The sequence below is a fragment of the Gorilla gorilla genome, chromosome 5, assembly GCF_029281585.2.
Source record: "Gorilla gorilla gorilla isolate KB3781 chromosome 5, NHGRI_mGorGor1-v2.1_pri, whole genome shotgun sequence".
NCBI lineage: Eukaryota > Metazoa > Chordata > Mammalia > Primates > Hominidae > Gorilla > Gorilla gorilla.
In genome coordinates, this window is record NC_073229.2 from 71,980,173 (window position 1) to 72,001,146 (window position 20,974).

General features: G+C 34.9%; 1 protein-coding gene across 10 annotated transcripts in view; it reads left to right on the top strand.

Moving 5' to 3' along the window:
- Window positions 1–20,974, top strand: part of MLIP (muscular LMNA interacting protein) — a 243,042-nt gene that overhangs the window by 162,156 nt on the left and 59,912 nt on the right. For all 10 annotated transcript variants that reach the window (XM_055391124.2, XM_004044223.5, XM_055391123.2 and 7 more), the window contains 2 exons: window positions 4,544–4,588; window positions 16,748–16,876. In XM_055391124.2, coding sequence (XP_055247099.1) covers window positions 4,544–4,588; window positions 16,748–16,876 — 174 coding nt within the window. The remainder of the gene's footprint in view (window positions 1–4,543; window positions 4,589–16,747; window positions 16,877–20,974) is intronic.

Below are 20,974 nucleotides of genomic sequence, written 5' to 3' on the forward strand. Positions count from 1 at the left end.
GGTTTACATTTAATTTTGCACTTTCTTTGGGAACTTTCTGATAGCAGTGATACGGAGTTCATAATACTGGATGAAATAAAAATGTCTGGGGGTGTCTAAAGCATCTTATTATTATGTCATGATTCCCAATGAAGGAATTTGGGGGATTTATAGAGACTGGATAAAAAGATATTTAGATTTTTTCCTAATTTAATTAATATGTTTGAGCCTTTTCTCTCTTTTCCCTGTGATAATAATTTGGTATTATTTAGTACAATATACTAAAAAATATTAGTAATACAAATTGTAAAGTAAAACTTTATTGTTAATATGTAACTTCTTTCCTATAATTATTGAGGTAGAAATTTAGCCATTTTTTTTCAGTTATGATGCATTTAATTCAGCATATTTCACAGAAGCTATTCATTTAACTTAGGGGATCAATAGAGAATGCTTTCATTATTGCAATAAGAAAAAATTGTTAAATGGTATAAAACCTAAGATTTTAGAAGAAATCATTATTATTACCTATATTCCATTATGAGGTTAATAATGAAACCTTAGGTGAACTGACAAAAACACCATGATGGATATTCTGAAGGGCAATTTTCCTAAACCTCAGTGCACACTAACCTGGCCCACAGCAATTAGAGAAGGGGAGCACTTATCCAAGACACCCTACTGCCATCAAGCAACCAGGAATGGCAGCAAGCAGTGGTACCTGTAAAGAATGACATGAGTCAAAACCCAGAAAACAAACAATGTTAGACACTGTGTACAAAGGACTTCAGGTGCCTCATCATTGTTTGGTGATTCATACTCCTATATACTTGGTGATAACATGGAACCATGAGGCTTTCAGTTTTCAGTTATTGTTGATCTCTCAGAGATTAAAACAATAATTATACATTAAAATAAGCTCTGAAATATTTGCAATTTCAAAAATAGAAATATTTTAGGAACAGAACTTATTGTATTTTAGCCAAGCATATTTATAATAATTCATCTGTATGCTAACCGGTTCCTGTCAAAATGGAAGGCTAATCTGATGTGAAAATTTAGCCTCCCATGTAAATGCAGAAATGCTCGATAAAGCATAAGTAATCCCTGGATGCCATAAATGAAGTGGGACTTCCAAGTTTGTATTAGCCCATTTTCATACTGCTATAAAGAACTGTCTGAGACTGGGTAATTTATAAAGAAAAGAGGTTTAATTGACTCACAGTTCTTCATGGCTTGGGAAGCCTCAGGAAACTTATAATCATGGGAGAAAATGAAGGAGAAGCAAGGACTTTCTTCACATGGCAGCGAGAGAGAGAAGTGTAGGCAAAGGGCAAACAACCCCTTATAAAACCATCAGCTTTTGTGAGAACTCACTCTCCATCATGAGATCAGCATGGGGGAACTGCCCTCATGATCCAATCACTTCCCACCAGTTCCTGCCCTCAACATGTGGGGATTATGTGGATTATAATTCAAGATACGATTTGGGTGGGGACACAAAGCCTGACCATATCAAGGTTAGAATACTAAAAAGAACCTAAAGTTCTTGTAGAACATGTGTACATCAGACCCTAGGTGCCAGGACCCGAGAGCTTAGGTTCTAACTTTCACTGTGTAACAAGTTTAAGACCTATATGGGAATCTATTGCATAATTCTATAACCTACAAGGCCTTATTGACCATGAAGCATGAAAAAGAAAAAAGATAATTTAAAAAATAATCCCTACCCTACATTCTTGGGTGATAAGAAAAAGTCACCCATGAGAAAATAGGACTCCAAACCTATGATAATGTGGGGATTATGTGATAATGTGGGGATCTGCCATCTAGAGATTTAGGAAAATCAGGATGAGGCAATAAAATGGTAACTGGTCCAGAACCTGTGCAACTCCTAAGGCCCCCATGAGGGCAAATGTACTGCAGGGATGGTTTCTAAACCAGGGCTTCGTGGATATCTAAAGAAATCCAAATTACCAAAATTACTCCAAATAGAAAATTAAAAAGCACACACAATAACTAAAGAACATCATGAGGGAGAGACATGACAGAGAATCAGCAAATACAAGCAACATGGTATTTAACGAGGGGGGACTATAACAAATCTGGAAAAATACCATATAAATATATTTAAAACATTAAACATTATAACGTGTTATAGATATTATAAGACAAGCTTTGAAAAAGAACCAAGTAAAACTTCTAGAAGTGAAAAGTCAATTATTAAGACGTTAACTTCAATTGCCATGTTAAACATACTAACATGCAGTTAAAGAAAAATAAGTTAACTATCAGGCTTATATGCAAAAACCATCCAGAATACAGTAAAAAGTGACAAAAATATAAAAACGAGTTTGAGATAAACGGGAGAGGATTTCAGAAGGCCCAAAATACAGTCATGCTTTGCTTGACTATAGGGAGACGGTCTGAAAAACACATCACTAGGTGATTTCATCATTATGTGAGCATCAAAGTGTATATACCAAGACCATCCTGGCCAACACGGTGAAACCCCATCTCTAATTTAAAAAATACAAAAAATTAGCCAGGTGTGGTGGCACACGCCTGTAGTCCCAGGTATTCCGGAGGCTGAGCCAGCGGAATCACTTGAAACTGGGAGGCGGAGGTTGCAGTGAGCCGAGATTGCACCACTGCAATCCAGCCTGGTGACAGAGGGAGACTCCGTCTCAAATAAAAAAAATGTATATACATTAACCTAGATGGTATAGCCCACTAACAGTATTTATGTATCTAAACATAGAAAAGGCATGGTAAAAATACAGTGTAAAAGATAAAAAGTGGTACATCTGTATAGTGCACTTGCCATGAATGGAGCCTGCAGGACTGGAGGTTTCTCTGGGTGAATCAATGAGTTAGTGGTGAGTGAATGTGAAGAACTAAGGTTATTACTGTACACTAGTGTAGACTTTTAGCTACATTAAGTTTATGTTTTTTCTTTCTTCAACAATAAATTAACCTTAGCTTACTGTAGGTTTTTTATTTTATAAACTTTTTAATTTTTAAAACTTTTTGACTCTTTTGTAGGAACATGTAGCTTGAAACACAAATGCATTTTACAGCTGTACAAAAATATTTTTTACACTCTTATTCTATAAGTTTTTTCTATTTCAAATTTTTATTTTTTATTTATTATACTCTTCAAGCTTTTTTTGTTAAACACCAAGACACAAACATACACATTAGCTTAGGCCTACACAGAGTCAAGATAATTAAGACGTTACTAGGTGACAGGAATATTTTTAGCTCCACTATAGTCTTATGGGACCCCTGTCATACATGAGGTCCATCATCAACTGAAACATCATTGTGTGGCACATCACTATATATTTAATAGAAGATCAATAAAAAGAGCTTAGATATAATGGGAGAAAAGCAGCATTTGAAGAGATAGTCATGTAGGATTTTTCAGAAGATATGCATACTCAGAATAAAGGAACATACCAAGACCCCCAAAACACAAGAAAAAGAAATCTACACCAAGGCACATCATAGTGAAATTACAGAATAGCAAGGAGGTAAACTTTAAATGTTAATCAAATTTGAAGACAGAAGATCCTCCAAGTTACAACATTTATGCCAACAACAACAAAAGCCAGAGTCTGTGGGATAGCATCTGCAAAAGACAGAAATGCTACTACCCTGGAATTCTGTGTCCAGTTGGACTGTCACTCAAAAATGAGAACATGATAAAAACATTTTCAGACAACATCCAAGACAGTAAGGTCTGAAAAAACCACAAAAACCTTTACTTTAGTAAGAAGGAAACTAGGGAGCAGGGGGAAATGGGAAGTTACTAATCAACATGAAGTTTCAGTTAAACAAGATGAATAAATTCTAGACATTTGCCATACAACATTGCACCTATAGCCAACAATACTGTATTATGCACTTACAAACATGTTCAAATGACAGATTTCATGTTAAATGTTCTTACGACGATGAGATAACATTTTTAAAAATGAAAGAAACTAAATCCAGATGAAAGGGTTGAAATATAGGAGCCAATGACAAAGAAACAATATTAATCTGCTCTTTAATTTAAACAATTCTAAAAACCAAGTCATTTTTATTCTCAAATCATAAAAACTTTGTTATGCTTTTCTTTTTATATAACAATACTTTAAAGAAATATCTGTTATTTGTTTCAATTTGCTTTAAATAAATAGAAATAGCAACGATGCTGGTATGTTTGATTAAAATGTGAAGAATACAAAGAATGAAATGTTAGGTAACCTTGAAGAAGTTTTGATGTCATGATATAATGCTTATGTTAAGAAAATGAGAAAGAAAAGCAGCATATAAACATCATATTCACTATTATGTAGGCTGAATAAAAATACATAGGAAAAATATTTATGGCAATGTACCAAAAATATTAAAAATCATTTCTTTGGTGGCATAAGGATATTTTTCCTTTTCCTTTATACTTTTTGAAATCCTATCATGGACATATAATAATAAACAAACTTCAAAATGCTTAAACACATAAATATTTTAATAAATTATGAGTTTCACTAATAAACGCCATGTTTATGTTTTGCAGGCAAATCTCTCCTCACCATCTTCTACAGTATCTGAGAGTCAGCTGGTATGTATCTTCTAAGTCACAGATCTACTGCAAATTCTGATCTCTCAAGAGGGCTTTACCTGAGTAAAAGTGAAAAAAAGAATACATTTACTATATATATTTTTATTCACTTACTTGTCTAATAAAATTTTACTGATATTTTCCAAAAGCTCCATGGTGGTTGTTTAGCAGGTGACAAACATACGTAAAACTATACATAGACCTTACTTGCTAGTAACTTACATCCAAGTAGAGGCATTAGAAGAGATTGTGAGGTCAGATGAAAGATGCCATTAGAATTTAGAGAAGAGAGCACACTCTTTAAAGGAAGAGATCTAAAAAGAGTTTAAGGAGGTCATGATTGAGTAGGATCATTTTTGGATTTGAGGAAATAAGAAATAGATATGTCACACAGGAGAATTAGCATGCAAATGGTCTAGATCAGTGCTGAGCAATAGAAATACAACGTGAATGACAAATGTAAGCCAATATGTAATTTTAAAACTTCTAGTACCCATATTAAAAAAGTAAAATGGAACAGGTAATGTTAATTTTCATAAAATATTTTATTTAATGTTATATAAATATTATCATTTCAATGGATAAGCAGTATAAAAATCGAGATATTTTTACATTACTTTTTTTGGGAAAAGTCTTGGAACTATTGCATATTTTACATTTACAGCAAATCTCAATTCTGCCTAGTCACAAGAGCTCAACAGTGGGGACTACATTGGGCAGCACAGATCCAGACTCTAAAATCTGTTATTTGAAGATAAAATTTGATTAAATGAGAGAATTATTTTATCTTATAGAGTTTTGTATTTCTTATTCTTACAGTGGTTACCAAATTGAAGTCATGAAATAAGTTTCCGAGATATTACTGGTCAAAGAGTTTCTTTTTTTTTTTTTTTGAGACGGAGTCGCGCTCTGTCGGCCAGGCTGGAGTGCAGTAGTGCGATCTCGGCTCACTGCAAGCTCCGCCTCCCGGGTTCACGCCATTCTCCTGCCTCAGCCTCCCGAGTAGCTGGGATTACAGGCGCCCGCCACCGAGCCCGGCTAATTTTTTTGTATTTTTAGTAGAGATGGGGTTTCACCATTTAAGCCAGGATGGTCTCGATCTCCTGACCTCGTGATCCACCCGCCTCGACTTCCCAAAGTGCTGGGATTACAGGCGTGAGCCATCGCGCCCGGCCAAAGATTTTCTTAATATCTTTGGCTGTTTATTGTCTAAAATTGTAAATTCCTGAATAATAGATGTCTTCACTAAAATGATGGAAATTTCTAGTAAAACAGTTTGAAACATTAACCGATAATCCCCTTTTAAAGAAATTGTTTTGGTATCCTATAGCTACAGCCAACAAATCATCTTGTCATTATTATCCCAATAAAAGTAATTACAATATATTTATTTGTAATACTGAGAAATCATAAAAAGCGTTGTTTGACTTTTAAAATAGCTTGATTCAACCAATCCATTTGGGTATACTGGTGTTTATACATATAGTGTGTATATGGCATGTGTTTGAATATGTGTGTGCGTTAGTGTCAATTGATTTAGAACAGTGTGTGTGGGGGGGCAATGTAGTATAGTTGAAAGAATCTGGGATGAGTATCAGAAGACCCACCTTATACTTCCTGCTCTGACATTAACTAGTGGTCTGACAGTGGGTAAGTCAAAAGTCTGGGAGTCTGGATTTCAATTTCTTAATTGAACAGTGAGAGCATTCTATTGCGTACTTTCCAAGCCCTTCCAGGGCTGTGAATCTATGGTTACTAACAGTGAAGTTGAAGGAGTTGCCATGGTAACAAGCACTGCAATAACAAAATGAGGTTAAATGACTTCCCACTTTAGATATGGAAATATTACTACAATTATTTTAGTATTTAAAATGATATATTTGTTTATTTAGAGTAATATATGGAAATGAATGTTTTAAACATTCTCATATACAGTTTCACTCAGTATAGTATATAAAATATAGATTTTAGGTGTTGGACTATATATACATGTGTAGGTGTGTATTTTACATACATGTAAGTTCTTGGTTTAATACTTTAAGAAATTATTTCAAAGTGGCAAATATATATATGTGTATATATATATATATATAACAATTTTATAAAATAAGATATAGTAAAACAACTCATTGTGAATGTAATAAAAAAACTTACTTTTTGCCCAATAAAATAATCCTGTTGTTTGTGTTCTCTAGTGGCAAAACTACAAAGCATTGCTTTGAATGACTTTTATAATAATTTCTCTGCATTTACTTAAGTCCTTTTCTCTAAGGAGTTCAAGGCATTTCTCAACCAAGTTTTAAATTAAGTTTTAATCTCAAAATGCCCTCGAGATATAGGTAGGTTTGTGAAGGGATTGTTATCAAGTAAGCATATCACATTAAAAAAAATCTCTTCTACTGATATATTTATTTAATTCAATAATTTTGGTTTCTATTTCATGGCGTTAGCCCTGTGTTTATATTAATACTACCCGAGAGTGAAATAAATAGTGGAAAATGATTGTATGTAAGACATGTTATAGGGCATGTACTTCACTAAGGATTTAGAATATTTTTACACTTAAGTAACACTATTTATAAAGTTATAATTTTTTCATTTTTATGAATGAATTTTCAATATTTGCCATCACGAACTCTTTAAGTTCTGAATAATATGAGTAAATAAGAATGTCTTTGATAAACAAAACTTTGATATACATATTTATATTTTTATATATGTATGTGTTTATAATATGCATACACATATAGATGACATATGAGGTAATTCTGATTGTTTATATATACACATCTTTGTTTATATGAGTAAATATGTATGGATGTATAACGCATAAAAACAAAGTTATTGGAAATGTATGATACTTTATAGTTGAATTATATAAACAAATACTTGTTTTGTGTAAAACAAACTAAATAGTTAAAATTATTTGACTCCTATTTTAGGAGGTAAATGTAGTAAATGTGTTGAACAGAAAATATATGACAAAGTGCTATGGTACCACAAGCTTAATGCAATTCTCAAATTGCTTTTGAGATTTAACTTTTTAAAGATACATCATTTTTTCATGCTTTCAAATTTTTAACTTGGCTGATCTGTTTGCTTGCTTTTATTGCAAGTGTGCCAATTCAGAATTGAAAAGGAAAGAAGAAATAGAGCCATGACCCTTACTCTTAAAATATTTCCGTTGTTTACTCTGGAAGCGAAATGATTTAGAGTTGAGCTTGGGAGACTGTTTTGGAGGCTCATGTGAAGCTAGTTCACCAATCTTAGCTTGTCTTCTACTATTAAACTGCACTGCAGTCGATCAGAACTGGAAAGGAAATTAGAGATGAAAATATTGGAAATTCCCACCTATTCACTGGAGATTGGAATAACGACTCTGTCAACCTGAAGGGATTATTGTAAGGCTCACATATCATAAAATGTGGAGTTGTCAGTATACTCCTATGGATAGGGAGAGGTTATTTTTGCACATAAAATCTGTGACTGATGAAGAGATATTATGAGCAGCCATTTTTACAGAAAAAGAAACAAATGCTTATGGAGTTAAATAGATCATCTAGGATCACCAGAATTAGTGTTCATCCTTGCTTTGTGTAGCTTTGGAAAATGAATCGTTAATATTGATTTTAGATAATTCAAGGAAAATAAGAAAAGAGTAATTAAGGAGTTTGGAAACAGGCCTCACTGGAAGCATTACTTTCACTGGGTACCTCCTGTGTCTGACTCTGCCTTGTGTTTTTGCACTGCCTGGAAAATGTGAGTACTTACCTAAGAGGAGACTGGGTAGGGTCAGTTAGAGTACTGAAGTTTTCACAGCTGTGAATAGTGCTTCCTGTAGCATATTAAAAGGAGCAAGAGGAAAGGAAAGATCTAGGGTCTACGTTAAACCTTCACAAAGCTTTCCTAGCTGTTGAGCTGAATCATCACAAAGATATTAACAAAGGCCAGCGGGGTCTTTTTCCCTGCATAAGATAACACACAAGTTAGGCTCCCCAAGGTAGCTAAACCCTGGTCTTCTTTGGCAGTAGGGGAGCCTGGTTTAGATGACATTTGCCTTTTGCTTTTGAAATTTCATGCCGTTACAAAATGTTCACTGTTGTCCAGGATGGAATACTTAATCTAGGGAGCACAAAACAATAGATTTTAAAAATAAGTCACATGGCTATATACAGGTAAAAGCAAGATGCTATTTACTGGAACACTATAAAGAAGAGTGCTTAAACTTGCAAATACTTTGTTCCTAGTTCTGAATGCCAGCTGATGCATCCAGCTTTAGTGGTGCATGACTCATCTTTCTGAGGGCCCTTAAGGCCTCTGTTGTTCAGAAAATGCAGCCCTGAAAGCTTTTATGTAGAACCGATGTCTCCTTCAAGCTCAAAGGCAGTTTCTCCTTGACCAGTTTTTCCTTGACATAACGTACTTAAGTGCCACAGCATTTATCAGGTACGCCTCCTCAGGTTTGAGTCATGCTATCATCTTTTATTTAACGATTGAAATATTTCAATCTGGCCAATCTGTATTGTGTATATTCCATGAAATGGTTCTTGAGCCATGAGATACTGCCTATAATTATTGAGGTCTTATGTGCATTTATTTTTATACAACTATTGTAATCATTATAAAACTTTTTTTTGGAAAAACACATCAAGTAGGTACTTTTGTGAATGGTCTAGATCATTTAGAATCAACATGCCATATTTATAATTGCAAAGTATATATTCTGTTTTTCCTTTCAAATTTATTTTACGCTGTTTTTTCTTTATCAAGTTTTGTCATGCATATTATCTCATTAGGTTCTCGAATCACCTTGGAGTTAGTATGGCAGGAATTGTTATTTCCATTATTCTGATGAAAAAACTGAAGTTTAAATATCTAGAATGCCATGTCAATAGTTGCTTGGTAATAAGTGGTATAAAAATCTCTTTTGTTTTTTCCAATATTGGGAGCTTTACCCTATGCCATAGTGTTTTGAGATTTAAGATATTTGTTTGAGGGGAAAACATAGCTTGAGTATTTGCTTCAAGTATATAATAATGTTTGTTTAAAACAAGAATTAGGGTCTATAAACCTGTATTATCTGAATGAGTAAATCAGGTAAATAATTTAGAGAATATTGCTTTTGCCCACAATTTTGCCTGGTAGAATATATTGAGTTTGCACAAACTTTTTTGCCATGGAAATTCTAAAGGCAAAGAAAAAAGCACTGGAGAATGAAGACAAAACTGCAGCAAATGGGTCAAAAACAACCATGGCACTTTCCCAAACTCTTTGAGCCCATAAAATTAGTAGAATTTCCAGCCAGACTCACAGAATTTGCTATATGTTGTTTTGTCACTTTCTTGCAGTTTTGTTACACATCTTATCTCTCCAGAAAGATTAAAATAAACTCTTGAAAGCTGGCACCCTATCCTTTATTTCTTTTTTGCTTTATCACACCACCCTAGAGCTTATTACTATAGTCAAAGGCAATTAAAAAACATCAGTCCATTAGTGTTAGTTGAAGTTACTAGTTTAAGAAAGATTTTGCTGTAAAAACCCATTATTTAAAAATATTGGTCATGGATTCTCTAGGTCAGCGCTGGTAGTTAATCTCCAACTTTGGTCTCTAGCTCAGAGGCTGTACCAACTTGCTGTCATAGAATTATAAGTTCCAAAGGATGGAAATAGTATCTATTTACATAGTGCCCAAAGTGACAATGTTCAAGTATGAGTGTATACCTGATAGATTATAAACACAAATCAATAGCAGGCTTAGACGAGTGTCTTATATAGCCCATTAAAACCTGCCACTGGGCTTCGGGGAACCCATATATTCACTCCCTTGGATTTTTTTCTGTCCCCAAGACTAATGTTAGAATCAGATATAATATCCTCTTCTCCTCCCCACTCTCCACTCTTGAATTCTCTAAAAAAGATGACATCATTGTGTTTTGGTATTAAGAGTTTTATTGCATATCACCATGAACAGAGGGAGAAAAACAACAATTTATTTTAAATGAAGAAGATTAAAATCGTGCAAAGTCCCTAAAGAAGTGGCCTCTTTCCTTGACTTTCTGAAGATGAGAACTTTAGCTTTCTACTCTTTCTTCTGAGGGTGAAACTCACCAACCCACTTTCCTTCTTCTCATCCTCTATTGGAAAAATGCCATATGGCTCTTCTATCCCTCAAAGTTCCCTCTTTGTGAATTATATTGTGATCAAAAAGCCAATTCAAGAAAAATAATGGAAGACCTCAAGGAGTCAATCAGCACCTTTTTAAAAAAAAAAAAAGTTATTTTAAGTTCCAGGGTACATGTGCATGACATGCAGGTTTGTTACATAGGTAAAAATGTGCCATGGTGATTTGCTGCACCTATCAAACCATCACTTCTGTATTAAGCCCAGCATGAATTAGCATATTTTCCTGATGCTTTGCCTTCTCGCCCACAACAGGCCTCTGTGTGTTGTTCCCTAACATGTGTTCATGAGTTCTCTTTGTTCGGCCCCCACTTATAGTGAGAACATGCAGTATTTGGTTTTCTCTTCCTGCATTAGTTTGATGAGGATAATGGCTTCCAGCTCCATTCATGTCCCTGCAAATGACATGATCTCATTCCTTTTTATGGCTTCATAGTATTCCATGGTGTATATGTACCACATTTTCTTTATCTGGTCTATCATTGATGGGCACTTGGGTTGATTCCATGTCTTTGCATTGAATCAGTACCTCTTATAGACTCCATATTGAATTATAGTCAGCACACTGAGCTTCTGTCTGTCAATTAACTTATTCATTCTGCAAGTATTTATTGAGCACCAACCAGGTACAGGCACCATTCTAGATGTTGGAGATACAAGAGTGAATAAACTGAAGATCTCTGGTTTCACAGAACTTACATTCTAGTTGAGAAAGAAAGACAATAAACACAAACAGATGTCAGGTAGTGGTAACTGCTGTGGAGAAAATAAAGCAGGTAAGAGAGGTGGAGATTGCTGTTTTATATGGCTCATTAAAAAGATCTGTCTGATAAGGTGATGTTTAAACGGACATTTGAAAAACTGAAAAAGAAGGAATAAGGGAGTTCCAGACAAGGGAAGAGCAAATACAAACTCCTAGAGGAGGCAGTATCATATAATGTGTAAGCTAGAGTAGAAAGAGTGAAGGGGTGGAAGGGAGAGTACTAGGAAATAAGATTGGAAAAAGAGAGGCTGGTTAGGGATATGAAAGATCAGGTCATACAGCATCCTTGTAGGCATTGCTTTGTAGGCACTACCAGGGCTTTGAACTTTACTCTCAGTAAAAAGGTGAGGCATTAGAGAGCTTTCAGAGGAGAGTTGACATGACTTGATGTAGAACTGACGGACATCATTTAGGAGATGAGTGACATGACTCGACTTATACTGTGGTTATCTTATGATTTACTCAACTGGATTGTGAACCCTCTGAAAACAGGGAGTATGTCTTTTTTTATCTCTATAGACACTATAGTTCCTGACACAGACTAGATCTTAACTGGCAAAATGTCTCCAGTGAACATCTGGGAGAGGTGTGCTTCAGAGTTGCAAAACAGCTATTTTGTCTTTCAGGCACTTCAAAAATGTCTATACCCAGTGTAAATCAGTTCTCAGTACATTCATGAATTGATATTTTCGATTTGGAGAATCTTCTCATTTTTCTTCTTGTGCCCTTTGTGCTGGCTATGAGAGTCATTACGTTTTTTATTTTTCCACATAGGCTGGAAAGAAAATTACAAAACTGCTTTTTCTGGCATCATTAGACGGCCATTTGCATCTATCAATCATGAGTCTGACTATTCTATGGATTCTATAGTAGATAAAAATGAAAGAAGGGCCTCTTAAGGCTAGTTTAGTTGTAATATTTCTGAACAATGACAATCTTACAGTAGTTCAGTTTTATAGACTCCCCTAACTTGATAGATCCAATTTCCTCTGTGTTTGTTTGGACACAGATGTAACAAATTAAATTATTCAGAATTAGAGAAGTTGTTCAAGAGAACCTTTACTTGAAGTCCAAAGGTATCAGCAAAGATCACTACACACAAAGATGCAATGTAGATGAGGAATTAATAAAGCATAGTCTGTTTTAAATCCTCTCCTTCAGTCTGGAGACAGAAGACAAGGCCAAATGGATGTCTCTGGAATGATAGACTAAGAAAAATCTATCTCTACATGAGCAGCACATTTTAATGTATTGAGTTCAAGTCCAGTGTCTTTCAACTTTTAATGTGTACATGAATCGCTTAGGGATTTGTAAAAATGCAGATTCGGATTCAGTAGGCTTAGGTCGGGCACTGAGCTTTGGCACTCACAACAGGTTCTCAGATGATGCTGATACTGGTCTACAGCCTTCATTCTAAGGGTCAAAGTGCTAGCAGACAATGTCTTAATTGGATAGAACATTAGTTAACTTTCTGTTGCAAATGTAGATTGCATCACCATTTGACATTGTGAAACAAGGTATGAGGAAGAATTGAGGGGAAGTTAACTAATATTCCAAGAGAGACTTATGTGTGATGACAACAGTGCCAGTTGCTTCACATATGCTGTTTTATAGACTTTCTAAGTGGCACTTTGAGACCCTTGTTTGGGTGATGGGTTTGAATATGCAGAAAGAAGCCTTTTGCTGTAACTCTGTGTGGTATAATTCCTGAGGGATCGGAAAGGTAAGTAATAAAATGTGTCATTACCCATTATTAAAGGACATAGTCATGTATTAGAATTACAACCCTTCAACAGAAGGTCTACACAGGTTGAATGGCTTTTCCAAGGTAATACAGTTTATTAACAACATTGCAAAAACTAAAATCTATGTCCATGTTTCTCTCCTTCTACAATATTATGCTACTTCATGAGAGTAAATTTTTAACCAAATCCAGAGACACAGTGGGAATTTGATGTCTTGGCCATGCAAATTATGGAGTATTTTAGGAGGTGGTGAAGAGGTGTGTGTGTCTCTGTGTGTGTGTGTATATGTGTGTGTGTTTGTGTGTGTGTGAAGAGAGTGGATGTGTGGATGTGTACAGTCACCAGGAACTGAAAACATTAGATAACATTAGGTCCTAAATGTTCTGAGAATATTTAGGATGGCTAATGAAAAGAAAGTAAAATGGCATAGAATGAGTTAACAATGGCCAAAATCAAGGATGAGACAGTTGACAGCGGAAATAAAACAGAGAAACAATATATTTTAAAGGAATAAAAAATATAAAAACTACAGGAGCTTTGTTTTTGATTAGACAGGATAAGTTACAGAGAGGTGGATATTTAACAAAGATTTCAAACTTCTATCTATTCTATGATGTCTCTCTTCCTCCCTGGAATCGGCATAGAAGTGATAAAAATCACAGGCATGATGATCAGACCAAACATATCAGACTTAACATATTAACTGCATGACTTTGGCATGTGACTTATTACCTTTAAAACTCCCAAAGAATTTATAAGAAATTGATGAGATGATCTATCTAAAATATTGAGTTCAGTTTTTGATTCTGTATTGATAGAATATAGAATCTGTGTCTATGAGACAATGACAGTGTCATTAGCTGCAATGGGTCCTCAAGGATTTTGAAGCTGGTTTTGAAGCACTTGAAAAGGCATGAGGAAGGTACAGAGGCTACCATGCAGATGACTTGTTAGTATACCAAGGTTTGTGGAGGGTGCATGAGGTTCAGAATTGGGACACTAGGGTTAGATTTTTAACTGGACCAATACTGAGAGATGGTTGGGTTTGAAAGGTATGGTTAAAGATTATAGGATGAGAAGTATGAACAATGTCAAAGGCAAACTATGTGTAGTCGTCTTTTGCCTAGAGTTGGCTTCCATATCTATGAAGTATTGACCACTGGGTAACAACAAATTAAGGTTGTTGGAGCAAAGAACAGGACTAAAGAAAAAGGGAATATATACAATGTAAAAATCAGGGAAACCATATGAAGACCAAGTAAGTAAATAGATTGAGGAAGACTCAGAGACTTCATATAGCCCAAACCTGGGAACACAGAGTCCAAGAAAAGAACATGTGGAAAATCTGGTAGAGTGGAGGAAATGGAGCAAAAATCATTGTCTAATTGTCAGAGACAACCATCAAATCCAGGAAACTCATAAGAACTAAAGAGCATGAAAACTGGTAGAGAAGCAAATATGAAGCATCAGTAACAGACTCTGATACTGAATGTATCTGATATCCAACCAACCAGAAGAGTCTCTCTTCTGATGTCACCCTGGAAAGGACTGATCCCAAGACAGATGATCTGAGTGGAGTGCTCTAGGCCAGAATAACCCCAAACATCTGCCTGCTTGCGATAAAGGGACCCAGGCAGTCATATTTCTCTGGCAGAGGTTATCCTACCATCCAAAGTGCTCCTGATTAGATTTCTTCTCCCTGCTTTCATCTTTCTGCATAGTGACACCAAGCTTAGCCCCTAAAGTACCATGTTGGTTTTACAGCCTTGTAGCCCCTGAGTCCTGGAGTTGCATTTATTTTCTGCCTCACAAGGGAGTAGAAGAGAAGGAGAAAGTGCAGGAATAGGAGAAGAAGAAAGAAGAAATGAAGCAGGAAGTCAAATGAAAAAAAGAGACAGAGGTGTGGACAACTTAGGATCATGGCCCAGATATCAGGCATCTCCATAATTACAGGTGGCTATAGAAATCAGGAACTGCCTGGACCTTTTTTTTTTTTTTTTTGCAGCACTTAATGGAGGAATATTGTTCTCATGTGTATACTCTATGGCATGACTTCATGCACAATTGGATGTTACTTATTCATTTTTCCCCTTGAGAAAAATCAGAGTTTCTTAAGTGGGAGATATTTCTCAGTCTGGGGAAGATAGAGACTTGTCTCAATCTGTATTTCCCCAGTGGTCATATACATGAAAGACCAAATATCTGTTGAAGAAAGTATTGCAGAGTGACATTTATTCAAGACTCAAAATATATCAGGTGCTTTATAGAGCAGAGAGATAGATGTAGTCCCTTAAGGCTTAACTTGTGAGCATCAGCATTGACCGAAAAGAGCTAATTTACCATTTTCCAAAAGGAAATGGGGTTGAGAAGAATGATTGCAGCAAAAGTGCTTAAACAGAAAGAGCATCACAGCTTTTTATTAAATTATTGTTTGGGATGTTTTTGCAAACATCAATCTTTCTGTGACATTTTACGGGGTAACAAGATTTTGGTGTTTGTGAAACATCACATTTTGAAATTACCCCAAACTGGAGTTCTCCTGCCTCTCTTTGTCAAATCGACACTGGGTACAAGCTTAAGAATCTCGAGTGACTGATGTATTAGCTAAAATTCTTTGGATTGCAAGTGACAGAAGTAAAGTTAAGTTAAATAAAAAGGTGTGTGTGTGAGGGAATCTGGTGTAAAAGAAAAGGAAAGAACGTCAGGAAAGGAAATTCATGTAGGCCCCTGGAATGTTTGGGGAGTCAATTCTGGAAAGCCCTCTGGTGTCTCTCCTTTCTGGGCTGCCCCTCCATGCACTTTGCTCTATCCTTCTTGATCTCAGCATATCTGCTTTTTAGGTCATGTTAAGGCTTTCCTGTAGCTTCTACATGACATACTTTAATTTCAGTCTCCCACAGTTACTGCAGAGCAGTTTAAATCCCTGTTGCACGTTATTGGGAGAGACAATCTATTTGCCACCCACCCTCCACTCTTTTAGGTCAGAAAGCCACCCCAGTTCATAATATGAACATGGCATCTGGGGGCCCAGCTTTGTAGATTTTGGGGCATGGAGGGTGAGCAGTTTCCAGAAAAAGAAAGTTGTCATGGGCTTGGTGGATATACCAAAGTCATCTATGCTATCATGCCCAGAATTCTGCCTGACACAGAGAAGACTCTCAATAAATATTTAACAAATGAAATATGTGTTGACCAAATGCACCAGCAAGGGTAGAACATGTTTGCATTTCGAATGTTACAATAGTAGAGCTTTATGAACTGATTGCTGTTATAGTTAAATTTTAACTAAACTTATATTAGTTAAAATCATTGGACTTCAGGATGTTTTTATGCATTTTTGAAATCATTTTAAAATTAAAAAATATATAATTTTCTATGACAACAGCATTGAATGACTTAACAATAAACATATTTTTTCATTTTAATAGTGTTTTTTCCTGTTTTTTAAATATTTATTTTACATTCATGAAGACTAAGCCTGGAGTAATTCGCCCAGTACCTGTAAAATCCAGAATATTACTGAAAAAAGAGGACGAAGTCTATGAACCCAACCCTTTCAGTAAATACTTGGAAGATAACAGCGACCTCTTTTCTGAACAGGTGAGCACATACAAGAGAAAATGTTTGCTATTTTGATAAATATAAATATATATACATAAAATATATATATAAAAATATATAAATATATTTTGATAAATATAAAATAAAGATGTCTCTATGAATATAGTATGCATAAGAACATGTTCATTTGATTGGAATATATTTGGTAATGAAAAATGCTTGCATAATAAATAGAAGTTCCTAAATAATTCAAGAATAATATTTTGAAGCATTTTAATGTGTTTTTTTTTTTTTCTAAAACTTGTCTATCTAGTGCTGGTATTGTTTTGGAGACCAAGATATTGCTCTCTATAAAGACATCACAAAATCACTGATTGGATGGGTCATATAGATGTTGCATTCTTATTTCTAAAGTCCTGCTTCCTGCTGGATACAGTGGCTCGTGTCTATAATCCCAACACTTTGGGAAGCCAAGGCAGGAGTATTGCTTGACCCCAGGAGTTTGAGACAAGCCTGGGCAACATGGTAAAACCCCATCTCTACAACAAATTAAAAAAAATATATAGCTGGGTATGGTGGCATGTGCCTGTGGTCCCAGCTACTTGGCAGGCTGAAGTGGGAGAATTGTTGAAGCCCAGGAGGTTGAGGCTCCAGTGAGCAAGTAATCATGCCACTGCACTCCAGCCTGGGTGACAGAGCAAGACCCTGTCTCAAAAAATAAAATAAAATCTTGCCTCCTTTTGAAGAGATGGAGTATTTTAGATCTGGTATACTGAAGTTGACAAAAGTCCTGTTTAGATTCATATTAACAGAGACGATGCAGTCTCCCAGATTGGGAAGTAATAGTAACAGAATCGGGGATCAAGTCATATTTAGGATTTGCTGTTCATTTTGTTTATGTTTGAAAAGTCTATACTAGATTCTCCTTATATATGTTGAAGGAGGTATAATGGAGAATTGTCAATGGTGCTTTATATTTGTGAAAAATATGAAAATACACATTTATACAATATAAAACTTCATAATGAATAGCAGAGATTTTAAATCTTTGTCATATTAAAATGCAGCAAAGAGTATGGGCTATATATTTTATTGAGATTGAAATATGAAATTAATAAGCAATGTAAGATATTCAGAAAACTTTCTGAATACAGTCAGGACATGTAAGATCATCATATTTTATAATCCATAATAAAATAGATTTGGGAATATAAGGTGTTATGCTTTTTTAAAAATTTTAGTTTGAAAATAATAACTAACAATATTCTTGAAAATATAAATTATAATTACATTTATATTTATATTTATAAAACATAAAGAATCTCTTATCTGATGTGTTAGCTCTGTGACCCTGGGCAAGTGGTGTTATCTCTCTAGGCTTCAGTTTCTTTCTTTCTTCCTTTCTTTTTTTTTTTTGAGTTGGAGTTTCGCTCTGTTGTCTAGGCTGGAGCTCAATGGCGCCATCTCGGCTCACTGCAACCTCCGCCTCTTGGGTTCAAGCGATTCTCCTGCCTCAGCATCCTGAGTAGCTGGGATTACAGGCGCCTGCCACCACTCCCGGCTAATTTTTGTAATTTTAGTAGAGACAGGGTTTCACCATGCTGGCCAGGCTGGTCTCAAACTCGTGACCTCAGGCGATCTGCCGGCCTCCGCCTCCCAAAGTGCTGGGATTACAGGCGTGAGCCACCGCGCCCGGCTGGCTTCAGTTTCTTAATGCACAAAATGAGGTGTTCAGATTAGGTAACTTTTAAGGATCCTTTAAACACTAAAATTTGCATTACTTAAAATCTATGATTAACCATAACTGGGTCTGAAATCCCTATGTAACCTTGAAAAAGTTCATTACAAATACTTTTTATGATTAGTTCTAGTTTTTATTTACAAAATTCAGATGAAAATATTTTCCATTGATTTATATACACTTTCTGAGAAGGCTATGATTTATGTCTGATTTTTTTAGAAGGCATTGATATGATCAAAAATGATAATTAGAGGCAATTATTTTAATTTTGTGGAATAAAATTATAGACCTCAAATGAAATTAAATAGGGAAATTTTGTTGATATATAAGGCTGCCTTCACTAATTCCATACATAACAGAAATGGAAACTCCTGTGGGGAAAACTTTTTTTATCATTAACAAAAGCACTTATGAAATATCTATTGCTTGTATGACACTAATATTTTAGTGGCTTTTAGTATGAAGTTTTAGACAGTGTGGGATAATTATAAAATGTTTATAAAAATAATTTAGCAGTTATATGAAAATCAAACCACTAACAGTTAAATTTCCCATATTATCCATGTAACCTACATTGTTCAAAATATGATCCAATGCTGGAAGGTAATAACTTTATTCTTCTGTGTGAGTATAATTTTAAATTCATGCATTTTACTTCAAGCAAGACTCCTTGTAGAGTATTGAGTTAATCTACCTGTAATTTACGACATGTACTGTCTACTGAAATGATAAATTCCATTTTCAAGTGCAGAAAATTCTTGTCATTAAAAATAATTGCCATTTCTTTTCATTGCTTTTTCTGACTATAAAGTAAGTTTAAAGCTCTTTTTACATTACAACATAAATCTATTTATTTCTAAATACTTGGCTGAAAATTTGACCTATTTTGCAAATCTTAAGTTACCACAGACCTAATCTTATCTATATTTTCTTTCAACCAATTTATCCTCATTTGTATCCCCATTTGAATGTGGAACATGAGAAGTAATAGCAGACAATGCACTGTCAGAATTGAAAGAAGCCTAGCATACCACTTAAAAGTGAATTCCAAAGGTCCCCTGGCCTTATTCATTGACCTGGCATGAAAGAGAAAGATAGAACCTTGGGGCCACTGAACACCTGGGAAACGGCCTGTACTGTCAACTGGACTTTTTATGTTGAGCTTTAACTATCATCTCATTGTGTCCAGAATCTACAATGGAGAGATACCAAAACAGCTCTCAAGGGTAGATGCTTACATCTGCTTAAAAAATAACTTGAATAATAAAATGTATAATCTCAGCATTGCTACTTCATCAGAACCTCAATAGAAGAAAGTGTACTCAAATTCATTTCTAGTCACTATTGTCTTCTCTTACACTGCTGCCACAGAATAAATTGAATGGTTCCAAACTCAGCTGATCTCATCCACCCATGTAATGGAAAATTCTTTAGCCAGACAGTTGGGCCAAATGGAAGTAGCTCACAGTCACTAATCTGCCTTGTACTGGGGACAGTTCCACATGACAGGAGATGTTGGATGGGATTGTTAAGTCAATAAATTTTTCCTAGCAGCTTCACTGCCATAAGATATGATTTCAAAATTCTGTTACAAAATGTCAGACACTAAAGATGATAATGAGACCTGACAGAAATGTATTTACTGTAGTTCAAAAAGGAGCAGCTGGGCAGCCTTTTGACCTGATTATGAGCTGAAAATTTGCCTGGAAACAGCTGCTGAGTTCTAACAGCCAAGTTTGAAACCAAATGCATAATCAAGTCATTGAAATTTACTAGCCAACAACTTTTACATCAAAGTGGCATAGGCCAGGAAGCATCATTGTATATTAGATTTTTTTTTTAAAAAACAAAACCTTCAAAATGAAGATTATACTTTTCTGAAATTGTCTTCATTCATTATTAATTAATGATTAATCTTCATTCGTTATTCAGTTAATTTATGATTGTGCCAATTTGTGGTGCTTTTCAGTTATTACAAAATGTCCTCACACTTTGCCATAAATCTATGGATTTAAAAACTGTGGTGGTGTGTTTAAAGCATATTTTTATTGATAACTAAAGGTAGAGCTGGAAAATAATTAGCAAAATTCATTGGACTAATGGGCATCCAGAAGACATACAGGCTCAGAAAAGCAATTTGCTGATGAGAATGAAGATACTAAAGAGCTGAATGGTATTTAGTTTATTCTGACTATTTATGAATTTGCAAAATATATTGATTGTTTTCTGATCATTTAATATGTGTAATTAGATAAAGAGGATTTCATTGAAGATTTTTGGTTTAATATAAAAAGGCAATAATTCACCTCATTTACATAAAGTGCTATGTAAAAATCCTCTCTTTATAAATTAATAATGCAACTCATAGTATTAGATATATTGTTACTTTCTTAAAG